General features: G+C 36.8%; 2 protein-coding genes and 1 non-coding gene across 3 annotated transcripts; 1 reads left to right on the forward strand and 2 right to left on the reverse strand.

The window, feature by feature from the left end:
* Positions 1-1,136: 1,136 nt before the first annotated feature.
* Positions 1,137-3,475, reverse strand: LOC147408933 (SCARECROW-LIKE protein 7-like). The gene has a single exon (XM_086423868.1). It carries the CDS (start codon positions 3,238-3,240, stop codon positions 1,432-1,434), a length of 1,809 nt encoding a protein of 602 aa, XP_086279994.1. The 5' UTR covers positions 3,241-3,475; the 3' UTR covers positions 1,137-1,431.
* A 5,788-nt stretch (positions 3,476-9,263) lies between these two features.
* On the forward strand, positions 9,264-9,337 carry TRNAE-UUC (transfer RNA glutamic acid (anticodon UUC)). The gene has a single exon. It is a non-coding gene; the product is annotated as a tRNA-Glu (tRNA).
* A 1,767-nt stretch (positions 9,338-11,104) lies between these two features.
* LOC147408935 (succinate dehydrogenase [ubiquinone] flavoprotein subunit 1, mitochondrial) lies at positions 11,105-19,386 on the reverse strand. Its single transcript, XM_086423880.1, has 16 exons — positions 19,153-19,386; positions 18,754-18,921; positions 17,336-17,423; positions 17,022-17,168; positions 16,790-16,930; positions 16,158-16,243; positions 15,997-16,089; positions 15,831-15,894; positions 15,389-15,532; positions 14,360-14,547; positions 14,081-14,255; positions 13,821-13,991; positions 13,484-13,553; positions 13,274-13,394; positions 13,107-13,144; positions 11,105-11,398 (listed from the first exon to the last, which is right to left on the reverse strand). Exons 1-16 carry the CDS (start codon positions 19,261-19,263, stop codon positions 11,296-11,298), a joined length of 1,908 nt encoding a protein of 635 aa, XP_086280006.1. The 5' UTR covers positions 19,264-19,386; the 3' UTR covers positions 11,105-11,295.
* Positions 19,387-19,679: the final 293 nt, after the last annotated feature.

Here is a 19,679-nt window from a genome sequence, read left to right on the forward strand (position 1 = left end):
GACAAATGTAAATTACGGAAATTGCCTGATTTTCATTAGGCTTTTACACCAACTATGCTATGAGAGCGGCATGTGGGTTTCCATCCATGTTTGAAAAAAAAAATGTGTGCTTCAATTCAACTTTCTTAATCAGAAGTCATTTACAAAGCCTAGGAAAAGCTATCCCATTTTCATTTTGAGCGTGGTTTAAATATTCAAGTTATCTTAGAGCAGTTCCAACACAATAGGGCTCGGGCTCTGTTTCCTCTCCCAAGTCAGCTGCCATTTTAAATAGTCAAAGCCCTACGAAAACATTCTAATGCACTCGGGCTATGGTTTTCTAGTTTTAAATATTTTGAAAAGAGAAAGTGAAAGAGGTAAAAGAAGAGAGTGAGTTTCTCTCTCTTTATACATGTAGGTTGTAAAAAACGATAGTAATTGTGAAATATTTTACTGTAGATGAATTTGTCGAGTCATTCTGACTAGTATTACTCAAGTGAAGACCCCTTGAATAAGTAAAATTACTCTCCACAATAAAATGCCTAGTAGATATTTCTATTTGCACTGAAGTTGCTTTTATAAGTAAATGATGGAGAAAGGCACCATTGTTGTTCCATCAACATGACAATTAAGATTTGAGGGGGGAAAAAAAAAAGCAGATTTCCTAAATGTCAATTAGGACTTTTTTAGGGATTAATACACTTTTCTTAGAAATACATCTTGCTAGGAGTCCCTAAGATCGCAAGGGTCATGTTGATGGAGAGCCTTAACCCGTGGGTTGAGGCTAGTTTTTTCCAAAGGAACAAACTCTCTTATTGAAATATTTCTCTTTCTTTGTATTAAAGAGTTAACAAACAAGATTCACTAATTACTTAATAGTCAAGAAAAGATCAAATGGTTGAATTATTTGAAGATGACATAATATTAATTAAGGAACGTAAAAAGGGCGTCAACGAAAAATTAGAACGTTGCATAACTGCTTGAAATCTAATAACGAGGACAAATATTAGAAGGTAACTATAAAATTGGAAAAAAAAATAAAATTATAAGACTACAGTAAGATCCAATCTGCTTGTTGAAGCTCCAATCAAGAAAATTTTGAAGATGATCAGCAATATAGATTGAATTGAAGCTACCACTGAGATATTGACCTGAAAGGAACAAAAATTCATCTTCTTATATACAGAATTACAAATAAACTACAAAGGGGAAGAAAAAAAACCCTCTTTTTACAATTAATTTGTACTAAAATCTTTAAAAAAACAAACCCAAAAAAAAAAAAAAACCTGAAAAATCAGGGCAAAATATGACTTATTGTTCAGTTAAACAAGCACCAAACAAACGCTAATGGCGGAACATCCACCCCACACAAATAAATCCAAATCAGATCTAATTAGGTCTACTCTGTTAAAAAGCTCTGAACAAGACCAACATCATCAGTTAAAGAAGTACTCAACACCATGAAGAAACAGTGAGAAGTGGGACACCATTCCAAGCCAATGAAAGAAACCCAGGCTTTGATTTTGTTATAGAGTACTTAGAACTGTAATTGTAGTTCCAAAGAAGGATCTGAGCTTGACTAACAGAGTAATGGCTGAGAGCCATCGATTCGAACCCACAACCTTCCATCAAAACCTTCAACTGCTTTCTCTCTTCCATTCGTTCCCCTCTATTTGCAACTTCAACAGACCCCACAACACGAGCAATTCGTCTCCCAAGCAGCAACCTTTCGACCTGGAGTCGATCTTCAGTCTCTCTTCCCAAGCTTGGTTCGAGCGATTCGAAAATGGCAGAGTAGTACTTCAATGCGCTCTTAAACCGATCGAAGTAATCGACTCGATTCAAGTCAGCTTCGAATTCCCCAAGTGTCAAGACCTTTGGGTTCAGAGATTTCGAGAGTTTGAGAGCTCTCTCCACTTCAATCGGCATCTCGTCTAAATGGTTATACATCTGAAGCATGAAATTCACAACTAAAACCTCATCTTCCTCGACTCGGAAGCTCGACTCTTTGAGCTCCTCAATTGGGGTTAAAATGGATTCGAATTCGAAATTGAGTTCGAGAACTTCAGCAAAATTACGGAGACGATTACCTGTGGCAAAGAGAGCAACCGCAGGGGATCCTCCAAGGATTGGAGCAGGAATGCCAGATATTCGAATTCTCGAGGGTTTCCCTGAAGATCGAGTTGCAAGAGCTTGGAGTAGAGCCGCCCATTGAAGACCTTGAACGATTCCAAAGTCAACAATGTGTATCTGACTCGCTGACTCAGTAGCTTCGAGAATTGCTTGATTTGCTGTCAAATGTGCAAACTTGGAATACGGGCAGGCGTCGTTTAGGGCTTTGTACGACAGAGTGAAATCTTCCAAAGATGTCTCGAACTTATATGAGGTGTTCGTGTTTCCAGATTTCGAAGAAATTCGACTGTAAAGAGCTTCTGCGAAGTAAAACGCGATTCTTGCGCTTGGGTCGCCACGTTCAGAAACCGATTCCCGCAATCGATTCAGTAATTTCTCGGCTCGATCAGGTTCGAAATCTACGATTCGAGCGCAGTCTAGAAGCGATTTCAGAAGTGGAGAGATCGATTCAGCTTCTGAGGATTGTGAGGCCTCTTTTTTTGGGATTCGGCGAATCTGTTGTTGAGGATTTGGTGGTTCTTGAGGAGCTGGAAGTGATGGTGGTGGTTCCCACGAAATTTGACACTGAAGCGCGTTTCGATTCTTCTGGGTTTCTGGGAAGACAAGTCGATTGAGATCCGAAGGAGGAAGAGAACAAAGAGTGAGTCGGCTCGAGGAGGAAACGAATGGGTCGCCACCGTAGGGAGTAAACTCGGCCTTGGTTTGCCACGTGTCATAGCTGGAAGGCACTTCTGAGCTCTCCCTGGATTCTCCACCACCACCACACATTAAGCTCTCCATCCACTCGTCAGAGTCAAACTCCCCACCGGTTCCTCCACCCAAATCGGAGAGATTGAACTCAGTGGAGTAGTGATCCAAGTGAGAGAGGGGCATAGTGGTATCACCGGAATCTGACGTAACACCGACCGGATAGTGGTCGGAGAATCCGACACCTGAGAGACCTAACCCGAAAGTTTGAGGGTTAGTGGTGATGGGGAAGTGAGATGAGTCACATGGGTTTAGAGAGAAGGGGTTAAGGCCGAGTTGGTGCTGCTGTTGTTGGCTTTGTTGTTGTTGCTGCTGTTTTTGGTTGATGACTTGTTGAGCGATGGCCATTAGATTTCCACTATCGCTGCACATATACGCCATTCTCTTCTGCCAAACTCGCTTGAGACTTTGAGAGTGAGTGAGAACTCTGTACTAAGATAACGTAACAACGATGATTTTTTTTTTTTTTTTTTCTTTCTTTTAAACCAAGTTTCAAAATCAACGCGATCTAAGGCGAGAGAAGCGCTTTTGAAAAAGGCTTAAAACGGGCGGAAACAGGCTGTGAAGAGGGGTTAGGTTTCTCAAGAGTGGTTTCGAAGGGGAGGGTTTGTATGAGTTAGCAAGATTTATTTAAAGTAAAAAACAGGACCAACCTCAAACGTTGTTCGAGGGCAGATAAGTAAATTACCTGTAAATAAACAAGCTTAAGGCCCTGTTTGGTACAGTGGTTGGAATTTCTCGGATGAATGGGTACGCAGCTCGAACGCGCATCACCAACCCATCAAATAGCTCGGATGAAATGCTTCGTAGGTATCAAGAGTTAGTATAGATCGGTAAAACGGATATGACAGATGTGCGATTGATTGATTGTTATGACAATCCATACCATGTCAGATCAGATCTTGTTACTCCAGGATTATCAGAGCAATTGCAACTACCCTTGCAACTGATACACCAGAGAGTAAGTAAATTACTCTGAGCCACCTCAAGGGAGGGTACAAAAAACAATCATAGAAGACTCCTATAAAGGGAGGGGCACCGTTCATGATAGGGGGGCTCTCTCTTCTTTTCTCTGAAAAACATAAGCTAGATTAAAAAAGAGAACAATAAAGTTTCTAACTTGATCGTCGGAGTGAACTCATTTGCAGGTCCGCACAAGCAAAGAAAGGAAGGAGGAGCATCTCGAAGTAGAGCGAAATTTTGCATCTACAATCACTATAGAGGCAATTCATAGTTTACCCCAAGTTACTCAGTTCTGTTGCTTTGATAAAGTGCATCTTGCTCCTCCGTGATAACACCGGTGTGGTACTTGCTAATAATCATCTGATGATCAAGTTAGATTTGCAGAAAGGATTAATAAATAATAACTCGATTCGAGGGAGGGCCCAAAAAAAGTTACTTAGCTCTTGATCCTCCCTTGAATTTATAGGGTCTCCCAAAGATCAAGGTTTCCCCCTAATTCAGGATTTGATCATGGGATCTCTCATGATCACAAGGATTTTAAACCAAATTAGAATCTCCTTTATCATGTCCCTGGATCCTTGAGATCTCTCCTAGAAATTCAAAACTTGATATTCACAATAAGAGATTGCACGAATATACTGATTTACTTTGTCATGCTAGCAAAGCTAACATTTATCTCTATCGTGCCCTTCTTCTGGGCAAGACTGGATTATTGACATGTTTTGAATACACCACCATCCTCCAACAATTACTTCTCTACTTTCCAACTCATATCTTCATCAGGACATGCGTAGGATCCTAATGGGACACGTGTCCTGATGGAATACCGATTTTACTCTCAACAATCACTATTGTCGATTTGAAGAAAAACAATAACAATATTTGGTGGAGAATTAGTTTGACAGTAGCTACTCATAAATCTATACAAGGCGCACATAGGAAGTACAAATTTGTTATTTTCATAAAGAAAATATTTGTGACCTCTACGGAGAATGCCTCATATTGTAGCTCTCATAATCAAATAATCTCTTACTACACCTAAAAGAAAATCTACACAAATACTACATTTGAGTAGTAAAAAACCAAAGATTAATTACCATCAATCGAAACAATTATCACACCAAATAACTAATAATCACCAATCAAGCTGAATGTACTAAGTTGTTTAAAAATATGTGAATGTTGATACATGACTTGGGTTCAAATCAGGTTCATCTATGAACTATGGATTTTGTTAATGTGTGCCCTTATATACCACAAAATTTTGGTTTTTACTGAAAATACACTCAATTGCTTGTTCTTAAAGCGTATTTAATGCATTTTAACGTGTGCCCCTAGGATAAACATTAACAAGACCCCGAACTAGTGAACACTTATCTCGTCTGCCAAGCCAAAAATAAAAAAAATTGTTATAACGCTTAGCAAGAAATGATAATCTAATGCCATGTTAGTAACTTATCCAAATAGGGGGTATACATGATCCCGACCTTTCCTCTCATTTTATTCTCAATCAGGGTCAAAAAGGATGTTGCGAGGTTTAAAGATGATATAAAAAACAAAACAAAGAACGCAATATAAAAAGAAAGTCTCAGCTAAATCATCTAAAGTGGAGGCTCTATCCGTAAAGTGGAGAGTTGCCATGTCGTGAATTAGCTTCCGTTCTTTTATTTGAGGACGGTTTATGGGTCCAATCTCTGTAGACAAGACACGCACCATGGGTCCCACCTGGGTTCAATTGGACCAACCAAAGACACAACAGTGGTGGTCTGGTGGATGACGAATATAGCCACAAATTAGCAAAGAGCCAGGCTAGCCTCACTAACTTAGTAAGATTGGCCTACATGGATTTGGCAATCCAACAAAAGCTCTCTACCTTAGATCTTGATCTATGGTGTTGAAAGTGGAATACAATCACACTCCCAATTTAAAATCAAGGGTGAATTACCATTTCATGAACTGAAAATCAGTTATTTACTATTCTAGCTAACTGGTCATTTTTTTTTTTTTTTTGTTGATGAAAAGTAAGCTGATTAGTCATTTTAATTACCCAAACATGAATGATCACGTTTTCGTTAAAAAAAATCAAAACAATAACAAATTTGACGGTTTTAAAGTGACTTTTTCATTGGTTTACAATTGTCACTTTAAATCTGCTAAATAATCATTTTTAAAACCTTCGAATTCGTTATCATTCACGTTTTGGTAATTAAAATGAACAATGAGCTGGAATTGTAAATTCGTCAGAAGTTGATCACTTTTCTCGTTAAAATCCCTAAAATTAATGTATCCTTTGAAACCTATTATAAATTAATTCCAACTTCAATTTGCTTCATTTTTTTTAGTAACCCGATAAAATATTTTGTATAATTTCTGAAATTTTGAGATTTTTTTTACAAAACTTATCTAAATTTATCCAAATTGAATCCTGACCGAGTAATTACCGAATCCAAACCTTGTTACTATGGTCCCCCCACTTCACACAAGGACCAAGTGGCCAATCTGTGGAAAATATAGTCCTCTACTTTTCAATTACTCGCTTGCGTGTGCATTCTTGTATTTTTAATTATGTAGTGATGGTTGTTACTTGTTAGTCAAAATTGCAATAAAATGATAGATGTCCCCGTCGAAGACTAAATTAGGGATAGTTGTCGAGAGTAGGATGAGTTTGATGCAAACTTCTCACATAGAAAAAAATTATGCAAAGCACCAACACATTGGGCCATAATCATAATTGTGTTCCTACAAAAAATACAAATTAACATAAGAAGTTTGACACGATTTTTCTAAAAATATATTGTGACAATCAATTGGGACCAATAATCCTATGTTGCTAAGATATTTTCTTGTTAGAATAATAAATAAATACAAAAAAAAAAAAAAAATAGTTTGATTAATTAAATAAATATTTTTTTATATAAAAAATTTTGGTCAAAATCAATGGTATGAATCAGTTATGAAATATTATAAAATATATTAACTTATAGGATTAGTGGGCCCATTGAGTGTCAATTTTATTATTATTTTTTAACTCAAAGAAAATAGTAAATTCAAGACGCCCATGACGTGTTGTTTTCCGTGGACTTTGCATCATTTCACATAAGCATCAAATCGAGTTTAGAGATTAGAGTTTTTTTTTTTTTTTTCGAAGAGAGACATTGATGGTGTGAGTGACTGTACCTTTGTCAAAGCAAATAAGATATATAATCGCATTAAAAAAGAAAAATCCTCAGTTAAACAAATATTTTTTGGCTAAATTGTTTATCTTATCTTCTCATGAATAATGACTACGATATAAAAATAATATATATATTAGGGGTGCACATTGGATTGGGTAAATCAAAGAACTGAACCAATCCGAAGCCTTTTGGATTGGATTGGATTGAGCATGGTTTGGATCGGGTGTGGATTGTAAAAATAAAAAATCTGATTGTTTTGGTTCGATTCCGAATTAGGGTTATAATAGAACCGAACCAATCCAAGAATCGAACTAATCCGAAGTATATATATATATATATATATATATATATATATATATATATATATATATATATATATATAGGGTCACGTTATTACAACCCCCTTTGCGACACACCTTTTTGTCTTATATGGGCAAAAATGTTTGGAATGGGCTGATTTTTTGTGAGGATGATCTCTATGGTGAGGGGATCATCCTGGCAAAAAATCATCCCATTCCAAAACTTCTAGACCGTCCGATTTTTGTTGAAAAATTATAGATCGTCCAATTTTTGTAAATCAATTTTGATGGGGTTAGAAGTTTTGGAATGGGATGATTTTTTGCCAGGATGATCCCCTCACCATAGAGATCATCCTCACAAAAAATCAGCCCATTCCAAACATTTTTGCCCATATAAGACAAAAAGGTGTGTCGCAAAGGGGGTCCAAAAGGGGGTCGTAATAACGTGACCCATATATATATATATTATATATATATATATAGGGTCACGTTATTACAACCCCCTTTGCGACACACCTTTTTGTCTTATATGGGCAAAAATGTTTGGAATGGGCTGATTTTTTGTGAGGATGATCTCTATGGTGAGGGGATCATCCTGGCAAAAAATCATCCCATTCCAAAACTTCTAGACCGTCCGATTTTTGTTGAAAAATTATAGATCGTCCAATTTTTGTAAATCAATTTTGATGGGGTTAGAAGTTTTGGAATGGGATGATTTTTTGCCAGGATGATCCCCTCACCATAGAGATCATCCTCACAAAAAATCAGCCCATTCCAAACATTTTTGCCCATATAAGACAAAAAGGTGTGTCGCAAAGGGGGTCCAAAAGGGGGTCGTAATAACGTGACCCATATATATATATATATATATATATATATATATTTATTTATTTAAAAATAAAATATTTTCTTAGTTTCATTCTTCTATTCTCTATTTCTGTCTTTTTCAAGTTTGAAGAAAACCTAGTTGTCGTTCGTCTCCCTCACCTCACTACTCGCCACCTTGTCACCTCGTTCGAAAACGAAGAGCTAACTCATTTCTCTCTCTCTCTCTCTCAATTGTGTTAGTATGTTATGAAAAGGTGACTCATCAAAGCCTTCAACTTCATCTCCTCTGTTTTTTTCTAACAAAAACTCATAAAAAAAATGTACACAAATCTCTCTTTCAACTCTCAAATGGATTTATCCGTTTATAGAAAAACTTTTTCAAAGAGTTTGATTTCTTGTTTTTTTACGAGAACCTTTATGTCGTGTTTGTTAGATGAAATATACTATACGACTCTAGACTTGGATTTGTTAATCTACCATTTATGGATTAGTTTCCTCACTAATCCATCAAAAATACTAATTTTAAAATTGTAATTTTTTTTTTTAATCTCTTTGAGCTTCCTATAATTTTCAATTTATATATATTTCAATCAAAATTTAATCATAAAATCATTTTTATTTAAAAAACAGGCATTATTTATGATCTGATCCAAAGGATTCATCTTTTGAAAGAAAAAATAATAGTTTTTCTATTTTGAAAATATGAGAACCGAGAACCGATACGAACCAATCCAAACCAAGGTTGGTTTGGATTGGTTCGATTCTATAAGGTAATTGGATTGGTTCGATTTCAAATTTGTAGAATCGATCATATTTGGTTCAGTTTCAATTTTGTCAAAATGCGAATCATGTGCACCCCTAATATATATATATATATATATATATATATATATATATATAATATTAATTTTATTTTGAATCCCGATATACCAACTCAATAATTTAAGATAGATGACGATGATGATTGTATTATTTTATAGTGAGAAAGTTAATTAAGTGGGTGGGCTGCAAGGTTGTAGGGCCAATGGGGTGGAAACGGTACGCCCCTTATGATATTTGGCATGGTCGATACATGGTGCAGTGAACAAGTGAATTTTAGTTTAATTTATTTTAAATTATCTAACAATTTAAAGCAACATCCATTGTCGTCTAGTCCGGTTAGGATATCTGGCTTTCACCCAGACGACCCGGGTTCAAATCCCGGCAATGGAATATTTTTATTACTTTTTTGCTTGCTTTGCTTTCTATATTTCCTCCTCAATCATCTATAACTCATCATTATTCTCATTTCCAGATACAAATCATAGCAATGGAATTTTCTCCTCTGATATATATATATTTTTTCTGTTAAGTTGCATAAGCTTTAGATAAAGATAAACGATGCCTGTGAGTCTCAAACTTCTAAGATAAAAAGAGGATTGGGTCAAGTTGGTTGTCAATGTAAAAATCCGTCACCCCTAACATGAAACCATCCTGATTAGACATTTTAGCCAACCCCAATTCTTTGGGATGAAACCATTGTTGTTATTATTGTATAGGTTTTCTATTAATCCATTGTAATAATGCATTCTAATTCAGCTCAAACATCAATATGTTGTTGGCAATCATCCTTATATCCACCCACAGCTTATTATTGTATGGCTTAGTTGAATTTTCATTCGACCATTCCTATCTGACTAACATCATCAATATTGCTACTTGTCGCTCTCTTATCCTCATACAAACAAGACAATTTTACTTATTAGAAATAATTATTTGATGTACATTTTGGGAGGTTATCGTTGTAATAGGAAGGTTTCAAACAATATTGGTACAATTGTTCTCTTACAATAAGAGCAATAATAACTTTTTTATTTATATTTGTCGAGAAAAAGGGAAGTCTTTCACCCAGTTAGACAGGCTAACTCTTCAATTTTAGGAGGCCGAGGTTCCTATTTTTTGGAAACTGGGTTTGAAAAAATATTTGGTCTTTTAAGCGTTGGATCGTGCTTTCATACTGGTCATGAAATCTGCATCCTCAAAAATCCATCTAACACCAGAGAGAGGAGTTATTAAGGGTCGCTCCATGTATAAAATCATTTTGGCCATGTTGGCTTATGGAAACTCTCAATATAAAAAATTTAGAGCAATATGACTTGCTCACCATAAATTTTTGGGACAAGAAGACTTTGATGATGATGCAACTGGCCCAAGTAGAAATTTGATTCCATCAGGGAAGAAAATTCTACTTTACTCCAAACTCTATGAAGAAATCACGAATTGCAAACAGAAAAAGCATGATAATCGAAGGGTCTAAAAATTGATGCAAGCATCCAACTGTTGAATCTTTGCTGATTCCAGGGAATCAATCACATGGGAGAGGAGTACCAAAGGCCCCAAGAACTAGACACCTAATGGTCCAGAAAGCCTAGGAAAGCAGTTCATCCAAGCATATTTCTGCTTCGAATTCTAATGCCATAACGGCTTTTTTTTTTTCTTTTCCCGATTAGTAACACAAATATATAAAAGAAAACATGGAGAGTATTATCAGTCCAACTATTCTTGAAAGCAACCAGATAGGAAGGAATGAAAACTGAAGGCTAGAGATATGCTGGGGTGAACTCGATAAGGAATTTGCACGATGACCTTCAAAAGTTGTCATGTTCATGGAATCAAAATAATAAAAATGACGCAGTGGATCACCTGCATAAGATATCTGCAGGAGAGATCCAAAACACGAATCCAGATGTGAAATAATTCGATTGGAGTGACACGATGTTTGAACATCTCAAAAAAGAAAGGTATTGCTTCTTTGCAACAGTGAAATTTTTTTATGAATAAATTTAGAAATATTTTAATTTCAATGTTCTCTGAGTAGTAGAATTTGCTTTAACTAATCATCTCCTAGTTGTAGTAACTAGTAACTGTACCTTCAGCTCATGGCCTAAGTACATAGATCTATAACAGTATAAACAAAGGGAGCAAAAGCTTATTAAAGAATGTAAATCCGAATATTTATTGTTATTTTAAATTAGAAAATTTATTAAACTATCAATCACATCAGATCAAACCTCTGGTGTACAATGCAGTCATTGTAAAAAAGCTGGACTAAAATAACACTTTATTGGAACACCTTTCTTTGTAATCAGGTGATCCATATTAGATCCATCCATTCTTTATGAGGAAGGGTTTCAATAAACACGCGCTTTCGGAGGGAATGGCTCAATTTCATCATCCAATGTGTACGAATGGACTGGCCTGTAATCAAGTCGAACCTTCCCATTCTCCCAATATCTGCAGATAGGAGTGAGTATCAGTTCAAACCACAAAAAAAAATCAATAGGAGAAGCATGTCATTTAGTGATTTTAAATTGTAACAAGCCTTCACAATAAATGTATTATCAGAACTGAAAATTAGTGAGCTTAAGTAGAATAAGTATTTTCCTCAGTATTGCATATAACACCTGTTGTTAAGTCGAGTGAAAAACCTAAACAAATGTAATAGAACTGAAACTGTGTCTTTGCATCTATTTGGCATCTAAGATTCATGTACGGAATTAAACAGATGATCGAGCAAACATAGTATACATGGCACAGCGAGGGCATTGGACTGTCTTAGATTATCTCCTACTTTGAAAAGTGACAAATCTTGTTACCCAGGTACAGCATAGACATGGCCGGCATATGTCATGGAAACAAAATTCACTTAAAGCTAATTTTCAACATGGGTATGGCATCTGTTTTGAAGTATACAGTCAACACAAGACGTACATGGATTATCCTGATCATCTAAGCTACCAGAATTTCTCAAGATCTATTGGCATTTTCTGACTATTGAAAAGAAGTAGCTGTCTTATTTTCCTTTAAGGGTATGTTTGATTGCATGGAAAGTCACTTTCCATGGAATTTGAAATCCATGGAAAAATAGTTGCGGAAAATAGGTAGGGTTGGAAAATCAAATTCCATTGTTTGATTTTTACTTGGATAAAATCATGGAAAAAATATGAGAAAAAAGAAGAAGAGGAGAAGGAGGGGGAGAGGAAGAAGAAGATTAGGAGGAAGAGGGAGGGGGGAGGATGTGGCGGCGGCGGCGACTGCGAGGGTGGCGGCGGAGGCGACGGCGGTGGTGGAAGAAGAAGGGAGAACATGGTGGTGATGGTGGTGGCAGCGGCGGCGGAGGTAAATGAGGAAGAAGATGATGAAGAAGATGGAGGGAGAACATGGTGGTGGTGGTGGCAGAGGAGGTGAGAGAGAGAGAGAAAGAGAGAGAAGGTGGCCGGAAATGATGATGACGGAGACGGCGATGGTGACGGTGACGGAGATGTTGATGACAGCGACGACGACGAGATTAGTGTAACGGTGGTGGTAGGGAAGAAGATATGAGTGGGGAAGAATTGGGGATGGAAAATATGGGTGGATTTCACTTTCCCACCTATATGGTTGGAAAAGTGAAATCCATGTTTTGGTGGACTTTTTGATTGGGGTGGAAAATGAATTTCCATTTCCATGTGCAATCAAACACTTGAAAATGGCATTTTCCATGGAAATTGATTTTTCACCCTATTTTCCATGTGCAATCAAACACTTAAAAAGAGGTTATCAAATTTTCCATTAACTTAAATTGTCTACGTGAAGCCCATCGAAAGGTAGGTCTCCATCCCAATCTTCCCTGAAGCATATACACTAATACACCTAATGCTTTGCTAGTAGAAGACCTTCCTTGTACTCTACCCGGTAGGTACCTTGGTTTTTCCCCCTTAAATGTATAACAGCCTGCAAAGACTCCCTTAATTGAACCAAGTACCATAAAACTGTCAGCCCTTCAAATCTAATCCAATTTCTAATCCTTATAATCAAGACCTCTGAACAAAACCATGTGGTACTAGCTAATTAGCTATGCGCAACTTTCACATATCGAACTCATCCACAAACTTCTTTAATCTATTATAAAATCTGCAAACCTAAATCTACTATTCAGATAGAGAAAAACAAGAAGACTTACCCCAAAGTGTGCTTCATCCAATTCTCATCATCCCTTTTCTGAAAAAAAAAGAGAAAGAAACACATAATGTTATATTATGGTACAAATAAATAAAATAAGTAGCAGTCAAGGTATGCGATTTCTTTTTTAGCAAGTAAATGGAAGATTTGCAGGGAACTGGAACTAACAGTAAAATCTTCACGGGCATGTGCTCCTCTGCTCTCCTTCCTAGCCTCAGCAGAATGCATGGTAATGCATGCATTTATCAAAAGGTTTTCCAGTTCCATAGTCTCTATCAAGTCAGAGTTCCTGCCCAAATTATGTAAAAAAATCAGGTCCATTGAAGATCAATGATTTATGAATAATGGCATCACCAACAGCAGGCACAAATATTTTACCATATTAGACTTCGATCCTGCACCTTAACATCATGAAAGCTCTCCCATGTTTTGTCAATTAACTGGCAACCTACAGGGATCAAAAAGGAGAGAAGAAAAAATAATAATTTGGTGAGCAAAGACCCAACGACGAAGATGAGTAATATTGTTGCTCCCCAAGAGATACAAAAGACCAACAGCAAAGCAGAGTCTGGTTTTATTACAGTAATAAAGAGAAACGTGTTTCACAAGACCAGAAACATGTGGGTGGTAAAAGCAGACCAGAAGGGTAATAAAATGTTAAGATAATATAAAATTATAAACAAATCAATTGGGAGATGATATTTTTATTGGTTACCTTCTTCTAATGTCTCCTGAGTACGGAAAACAGCAGCATTATTTTGCATCACTCTTTGCATATTCAGGCGAATCTTTGAAGTTGGCAAGGAACCATTTGAGTTCCTTAATTTCTCTAGCCATGCAATGGTCTTCTCTCCAGCATCACTTTCCAAAGGTTTTTGTTTCTCCCCTACAAAATACCAAGTAGAGGTATGCTAATATGAATGGGATTTGACAAAAAATGTGGAAGCAATATTTTAAAGCACAGAGAAACCTTACCAGGCCTATGGATCTCTGCAACCCTATTTGCACAAGCTCGACCAAAAACAACAATGTCAAGCAAAGAATTTGCACCAAGACGATTGGCGCCATGAACTGACGCACACGCTGCCTCCCCAGCAGCCATTAGTCCAGGAACAATTGCATCTGGATCATTCCCTTGGATATGAACTACCTAAGGTGCAGCAGACATAACAACAATTGAAAATCGGAATAGGATCGAAACAACAGAAACAAAGCCTTGGTATCACCTCCAATAGGATGTCATTTCAGCCTTACCTCTCCATGGTAATTTGTGGGGATACCTCCCATATTATAGTGAACAGTAGGTAGTACAGGGATGGGCTCTTTGGTAACGTCAACACCCGAGAAAATGGCAGCGGTTTCAGAGATGCCTGGAAGTCTCTCCTTCAGTACATCAGGGGGTAAGTGATTCAAGTGGAGATAGATGTGGTCCTTCAGCGGACCTGTAGATAACCAATGCTACAATTAAAAGGAAGTAGAAACATGAAACAGGAGAAGGACATGAGTGCTCCAATGGGTAAGAAGTCCCAATGAAGAGTTTTTGACAAATGGTCAAGTCATTGATTTGTAAGAAAAAGAAAAACATATAGGTGCATATTATTCACAAAAATCATAAAATAAAATGATATCTATTATTAAATATGAATTAGAAAATCATACATGAGCTTCTATCGGTTCAATGATTCAACAAAACTATAAGAAGCAGATTGTTTACACTTTCAGGAAAAAAAAAAAAAGAATATCATGACACCAACTGGCTAGATATAAGCCAGCTGGTTCAAACCCAGATTTGAACCAGCGGTATTACAATCAACCATGGTTCAAGACTCGGCGGTTCCCAATGTAAATTAGTCAAGTTTAAGGAGATTAGTATTGGGAGTGTTTTTGCACATGTAGATGGTTTTTAGAATTTAAATGTTTTCTATATCGTTTTTTTTTTTGATAGGTTAATGTTTTCTATATCTATAAGATATAAAAGTGAGATTTTGTGATCATAGCATCTAATAAGCAAGACTCCACTGAAAAAACTACGTACTTTTGAAATACAAATCAATTAATATAACGAGCTGTCGAATCAGTTTGAATAGGTTTGGAAGGGATTGACTCGTCTGGTCAAGAACTGTCACGTACCAAGTCGATCCCAAAAATGGTTCTTAAAACCATGCCACCAACCAACAGGAGGGTCCCCATTCAGCATAACCAAATTTATTTGACATTAGTGCAGAAAACCACGTGATATTGTCTGCAAAGATGACAGGAATATCATCTGCAATAAAAACATACCTACACCACGACCTTCTCGAATTTCCATGGTCATAGATCTTGAAACAACATCTCTTGATGCAAGATCCTTTGCTGTAGGGGCATAACGTTCCATAAATCGTTCACCTTCACTGTTACGAAGGATACCCCCCTCACCACGGGATCCTACAAGTTGCATACAGAAACCAAGAATGAATGTACTGGAAAAGAAAAATTCCCTTTAAACATGAGCATTACAGTTTCAAACAAGTTTTTAGAAGAAAGAAAAAGATTATACTGAACAACCACCACCACCAGAGACAGAGAATGAGAGCAGAAATCAGTCCTAGATTGTATTTAATTGTAAATATAAAGCCAATGAAGTTCAAGAAATCAGCATCTTTAAAATGCTGTATCCCAACTATTTGGTGTCGGAAACACATGTATAATTCTACAATTCTAGACAAGAAAAACAAATAGCAACCTTCTGTTATGAGGCACCCAGCACCGTAAATACCAGTGGGATGAAATTGTACAAACTCAAGATCCTGCAAGAAGTAGAAGAATAAAATAAGAACGAAAAAGTCCTGCATGAAGAACAATCAACAATGGATACGAGGAAGGAGGCTCCATGACAACAAAACACAAACCTCAAGAGCTAGCCCGGCACGCGCAACCATGGCATTGCCATCTCCAGTACATGTATGAGCTGAGGTTGCAGAGAAGTATGTTCTCCCATAACCCTGATAGAAGAAGAAATTAGTATAGCAGATAAATTACTAAAATGAGGAATATAGACAAAGATTGGTACCCCTGTGGCCAATATGGTTGATTGAGCACGGAACCGATGTAGAGTCCCATCCTCCAAATTTAGCGCAATTACCCCTTGGCAGGTACCTGGGTATCATTGGCAAGAAGACAAGACACATCAATTCTCTAAACTACAATTCATTTATTACACTGTGCTGGACATATCCTTTGCACAAATGAGTAAGCAGAGGATCAATGCTTAGCAAAATGTGTGTGTGCACGCATGTAACACATAACTGTGGTATATCTTTTCTTAACTTGTGCGGTTTTGTCTCAAAATCTCCAGAATTATTGGAAGCCAAACAGCATGTGAACCTCAGAAGCCATTCATTAGGATTTTTCAAGTAAATCAAGAAAACCATAGTTAATACTTTTTTAAAGGTAAAACCATAATTAATAGTAAGATAGCATTCACAACTATTAAATTGAAGTGATTGAATCTGAATATTTTTTTTCAAGGTTGTTGGTGTACAGCTTACTCAACTCCCCCCCCCCCCCCCCCCCCCCTCCCAAACACACCAGATGATAATTAGAGATAGAGAGAAAGAAAAACCAAGAGGAAAAAAAAATGATAATCATGAAACTCAAGACATTTATTGGTTGAGAATTTAAATAATTTATATAGTAACTTACCACTACTATCCATGATTAGATCCAAAGCAAAATATTCCACAAAGAACTGTGTATTGTGTTTCATTGCCTGACCATATAGAGTGTGCAGCAAAGCATGGCCAGTTCGATCAGCAGCACATGCACAACGGTAGGCCTGTCCACCTGTAATAGTAACACAAAAGAAGCCAAAATAAGCAAACTTTCAGATAGATCATGCATCAAAAAACCCCATAATAAACTCCCATCCTACTACCTTTTCCAAAGTCCAGGCTTTGACCACCAAATGCACGTTGATATATTTTTCCATCTTCGGTTCGCGAAAATGGTAATCCATAATTTTCAAGCTCTATGACTGCTTTAGGTGCCTCTCTACACATATATTGTATAGCATCCTGATCACCTACAAAACACAACATTGATTGCATAAGAGGAAACATGAGAAACCTAGAGGGTACTACTAAGGGAATCCACTGGATATGAATGTAAGACAGCCAGTTTTGTAAAACATTCAGTTAATTTTTATATCCGTAGAATAAAATAGAAAAGTAGGGAAGCCCTCCAATGTACCTAACCAATCACTTCCTTTTACTGTATCATACATGTGCCACCTCCAGTCATCTTCAGACATATTTCCTAATGCTGCATTAATACCACCCTGCATGGAATCCACTAACACAAATTAGCAATGTATCCAAGTCATTAAAAGTAGAATAAACTTTTAAAAGACGACGCTCTAGCCAGTTCTGCTACAGAAAGTTAGATACAGCTAGTACTAACACGGACCACCAGACAACATGAGTAAATGGGCTTTAAACCAAAAATGGTGACAAAATGAACTAGTTTTTTTGTTTATGGATCTCACCATGTACATGGTATTACAATTTCAAATGCAGACACACAATTTAAGGAGCTGGTTTTAGGCATCCAGCGTCACTCATAAACATTTGGTTTACCAAGTTAAATGTCAGAAACATTAACAGCATGAATTCAGTATCTATCTAATAGTTGTAACTAATTAAAAGCAAAAGAAAAACATGGTAGTTGTTAAGCCAGGACACATACAGGCCCCTAGGATACATGCTTTGCAACATCTTAACATGTAAGGAGGCGTCTTGTGATAGTATCATAGTGTCAATCAAAGGTTTCTTGTTCTATTGGTGTAAAGTGTTTGAAGAGTTAAAAGGAGTCTTCTTTGAGTACTTCAAGGGGAGATGGGAGTGGGTTTGCAGATTGGCTTAATTGTATTCTTGGTGTTGGACATCTTGTTTTTGTACTCTTTCTTGTTGGTCATCTCAATCACATTTAATAAAAATTGCATTTACCTATCCCAAAAAAAACTTACGAGAGCTTAAGACAAACTAGACACCTTAGATTTAACATGAATTGACCATCAAATGATGTTTATAAAGGTAAACCTTCATGTAATACTTAAAGCACAACTTTAACAAGCTAGTGACGCATAGGCCTAAGTCTTAGAGTATTCTACCTAAAATGTTTTAAAAAGCTAAACTTAATATAGGATATAGAAATTCCGAGGCCATGATGCATTAAATATACATGTTTAGAGTGGACACTTCACTTCTAGCTGTTTATGCTTAGAAAAATAAACCAAAGTTCACGAAAATAAATGACAAGAAAGGAAAAGCATGGAAGCGGTCTTTCTCTTGACAGAAGAGGAAACAATCACAGCTTGAAGAGTATTTAATGGCTAAAGGGGGGAAAAAGATTTCTCTAAATAGTCCTGGTTGATGATCAACCAGACCTTCATCCATCCATCCACAATCAAACGCTCTTAATCCGTTAAGATTGGTCTAAACAGTGTGCATTAATGGCTCCAGATTTCCTTTTTTTTTTGTTGAGGTCGATAATAATGTGGACCAGCACATATGGCAATTGGAATAAGAGAAAAACAAATAGAGTTAACAAATCTACCATGTAAAGAGTAACTGAGACAAAATTTCAAAACCCTAAAATTGTTCAAATACCTGAGCTGCAACTGTATGAGAGCGAGTTGGGAAAAGCTTGGTGATACACGCAGTGTTGAATCCATGCTCAGAGAGTCCAATGGCTGCTCTAAGCCCCGCACCGCCAGCTCCAACCACGACCGCATCATAAGTGTGATCGACGATCGTATAAGATGATCGTGTCGCAGTCTGATACGATCAAATCGCCAAAAATTAACGTCATATCCAAGAGAAGTCTTAAAATTTCTTAAACTACAACCCTCGTCTTCAAAGAAAATGGCAAAACAGATTGAAACGCAGCTGCGATCATGAATTTGGATGGAAATCGAATCTAAATACAGATTTAAGAAGGATAGAAATGCAGAGATGTTTGAATGAGCTTCAATCAGAGAAATTAAGAAGAAGAAAAAAGTTACGTACCGAATCAGTGGAGAGGAATCTTGAAAAAAAGGGTTTAAGAGGTTCGCTTGAGATAGATCTCTTCGCAGACGAAGAAGAAAGAGCTAGTCCACGAGAAACGCAGCGCCACATCGCTCTGTCTCGATCTTTCTCTCTGATTATCTTTCTCTTTATGAGGCTTGTTCAATGGGAGATCGCAGATGTAAAGGAGAGCCAAAAATGAAGTGAAACATAGAGAGGTGGGCGAGGGCAGATGATGCGTATCATAACAGGGAGAAATATAAATAGACACTGATTGGAGAAGGAATTACTAAAAGACCATTATCACGGGATTTTAGTTAAGTTTGTTTAATAACAAATTAATTGGAGGAAAAATAACTTAAAAGGACCCTGGCACAGGGATTCCTTTCTAATTAGTCCATGAGTTTTTAGGCAGTTGCTTGATCCATTTAGTAATACTTTCTTTTCTTAATGATCTCTTAACCTCATCTCAGGTTATAATATTTTGAAAAAACAGACCTAAACTATCATTTTTTCATCTTTTTCAC

This window comes from Akebia trifoliata, chromosome 2 (assembly GCF_017979445.1).
Source record: "Akebia trifoliata isolate Shusen 1 chromosome 2, ASM1797944v1, whole genome shotgun sequence".
Classification (NCBI taxonomy): domain Eukaryota; kingdom Viridiplantae; phylum Streptophyta; class Magnoliopsida; order Ranunculales; family Lardizabalaceae; genus Akebia; species Akebia trifoliata.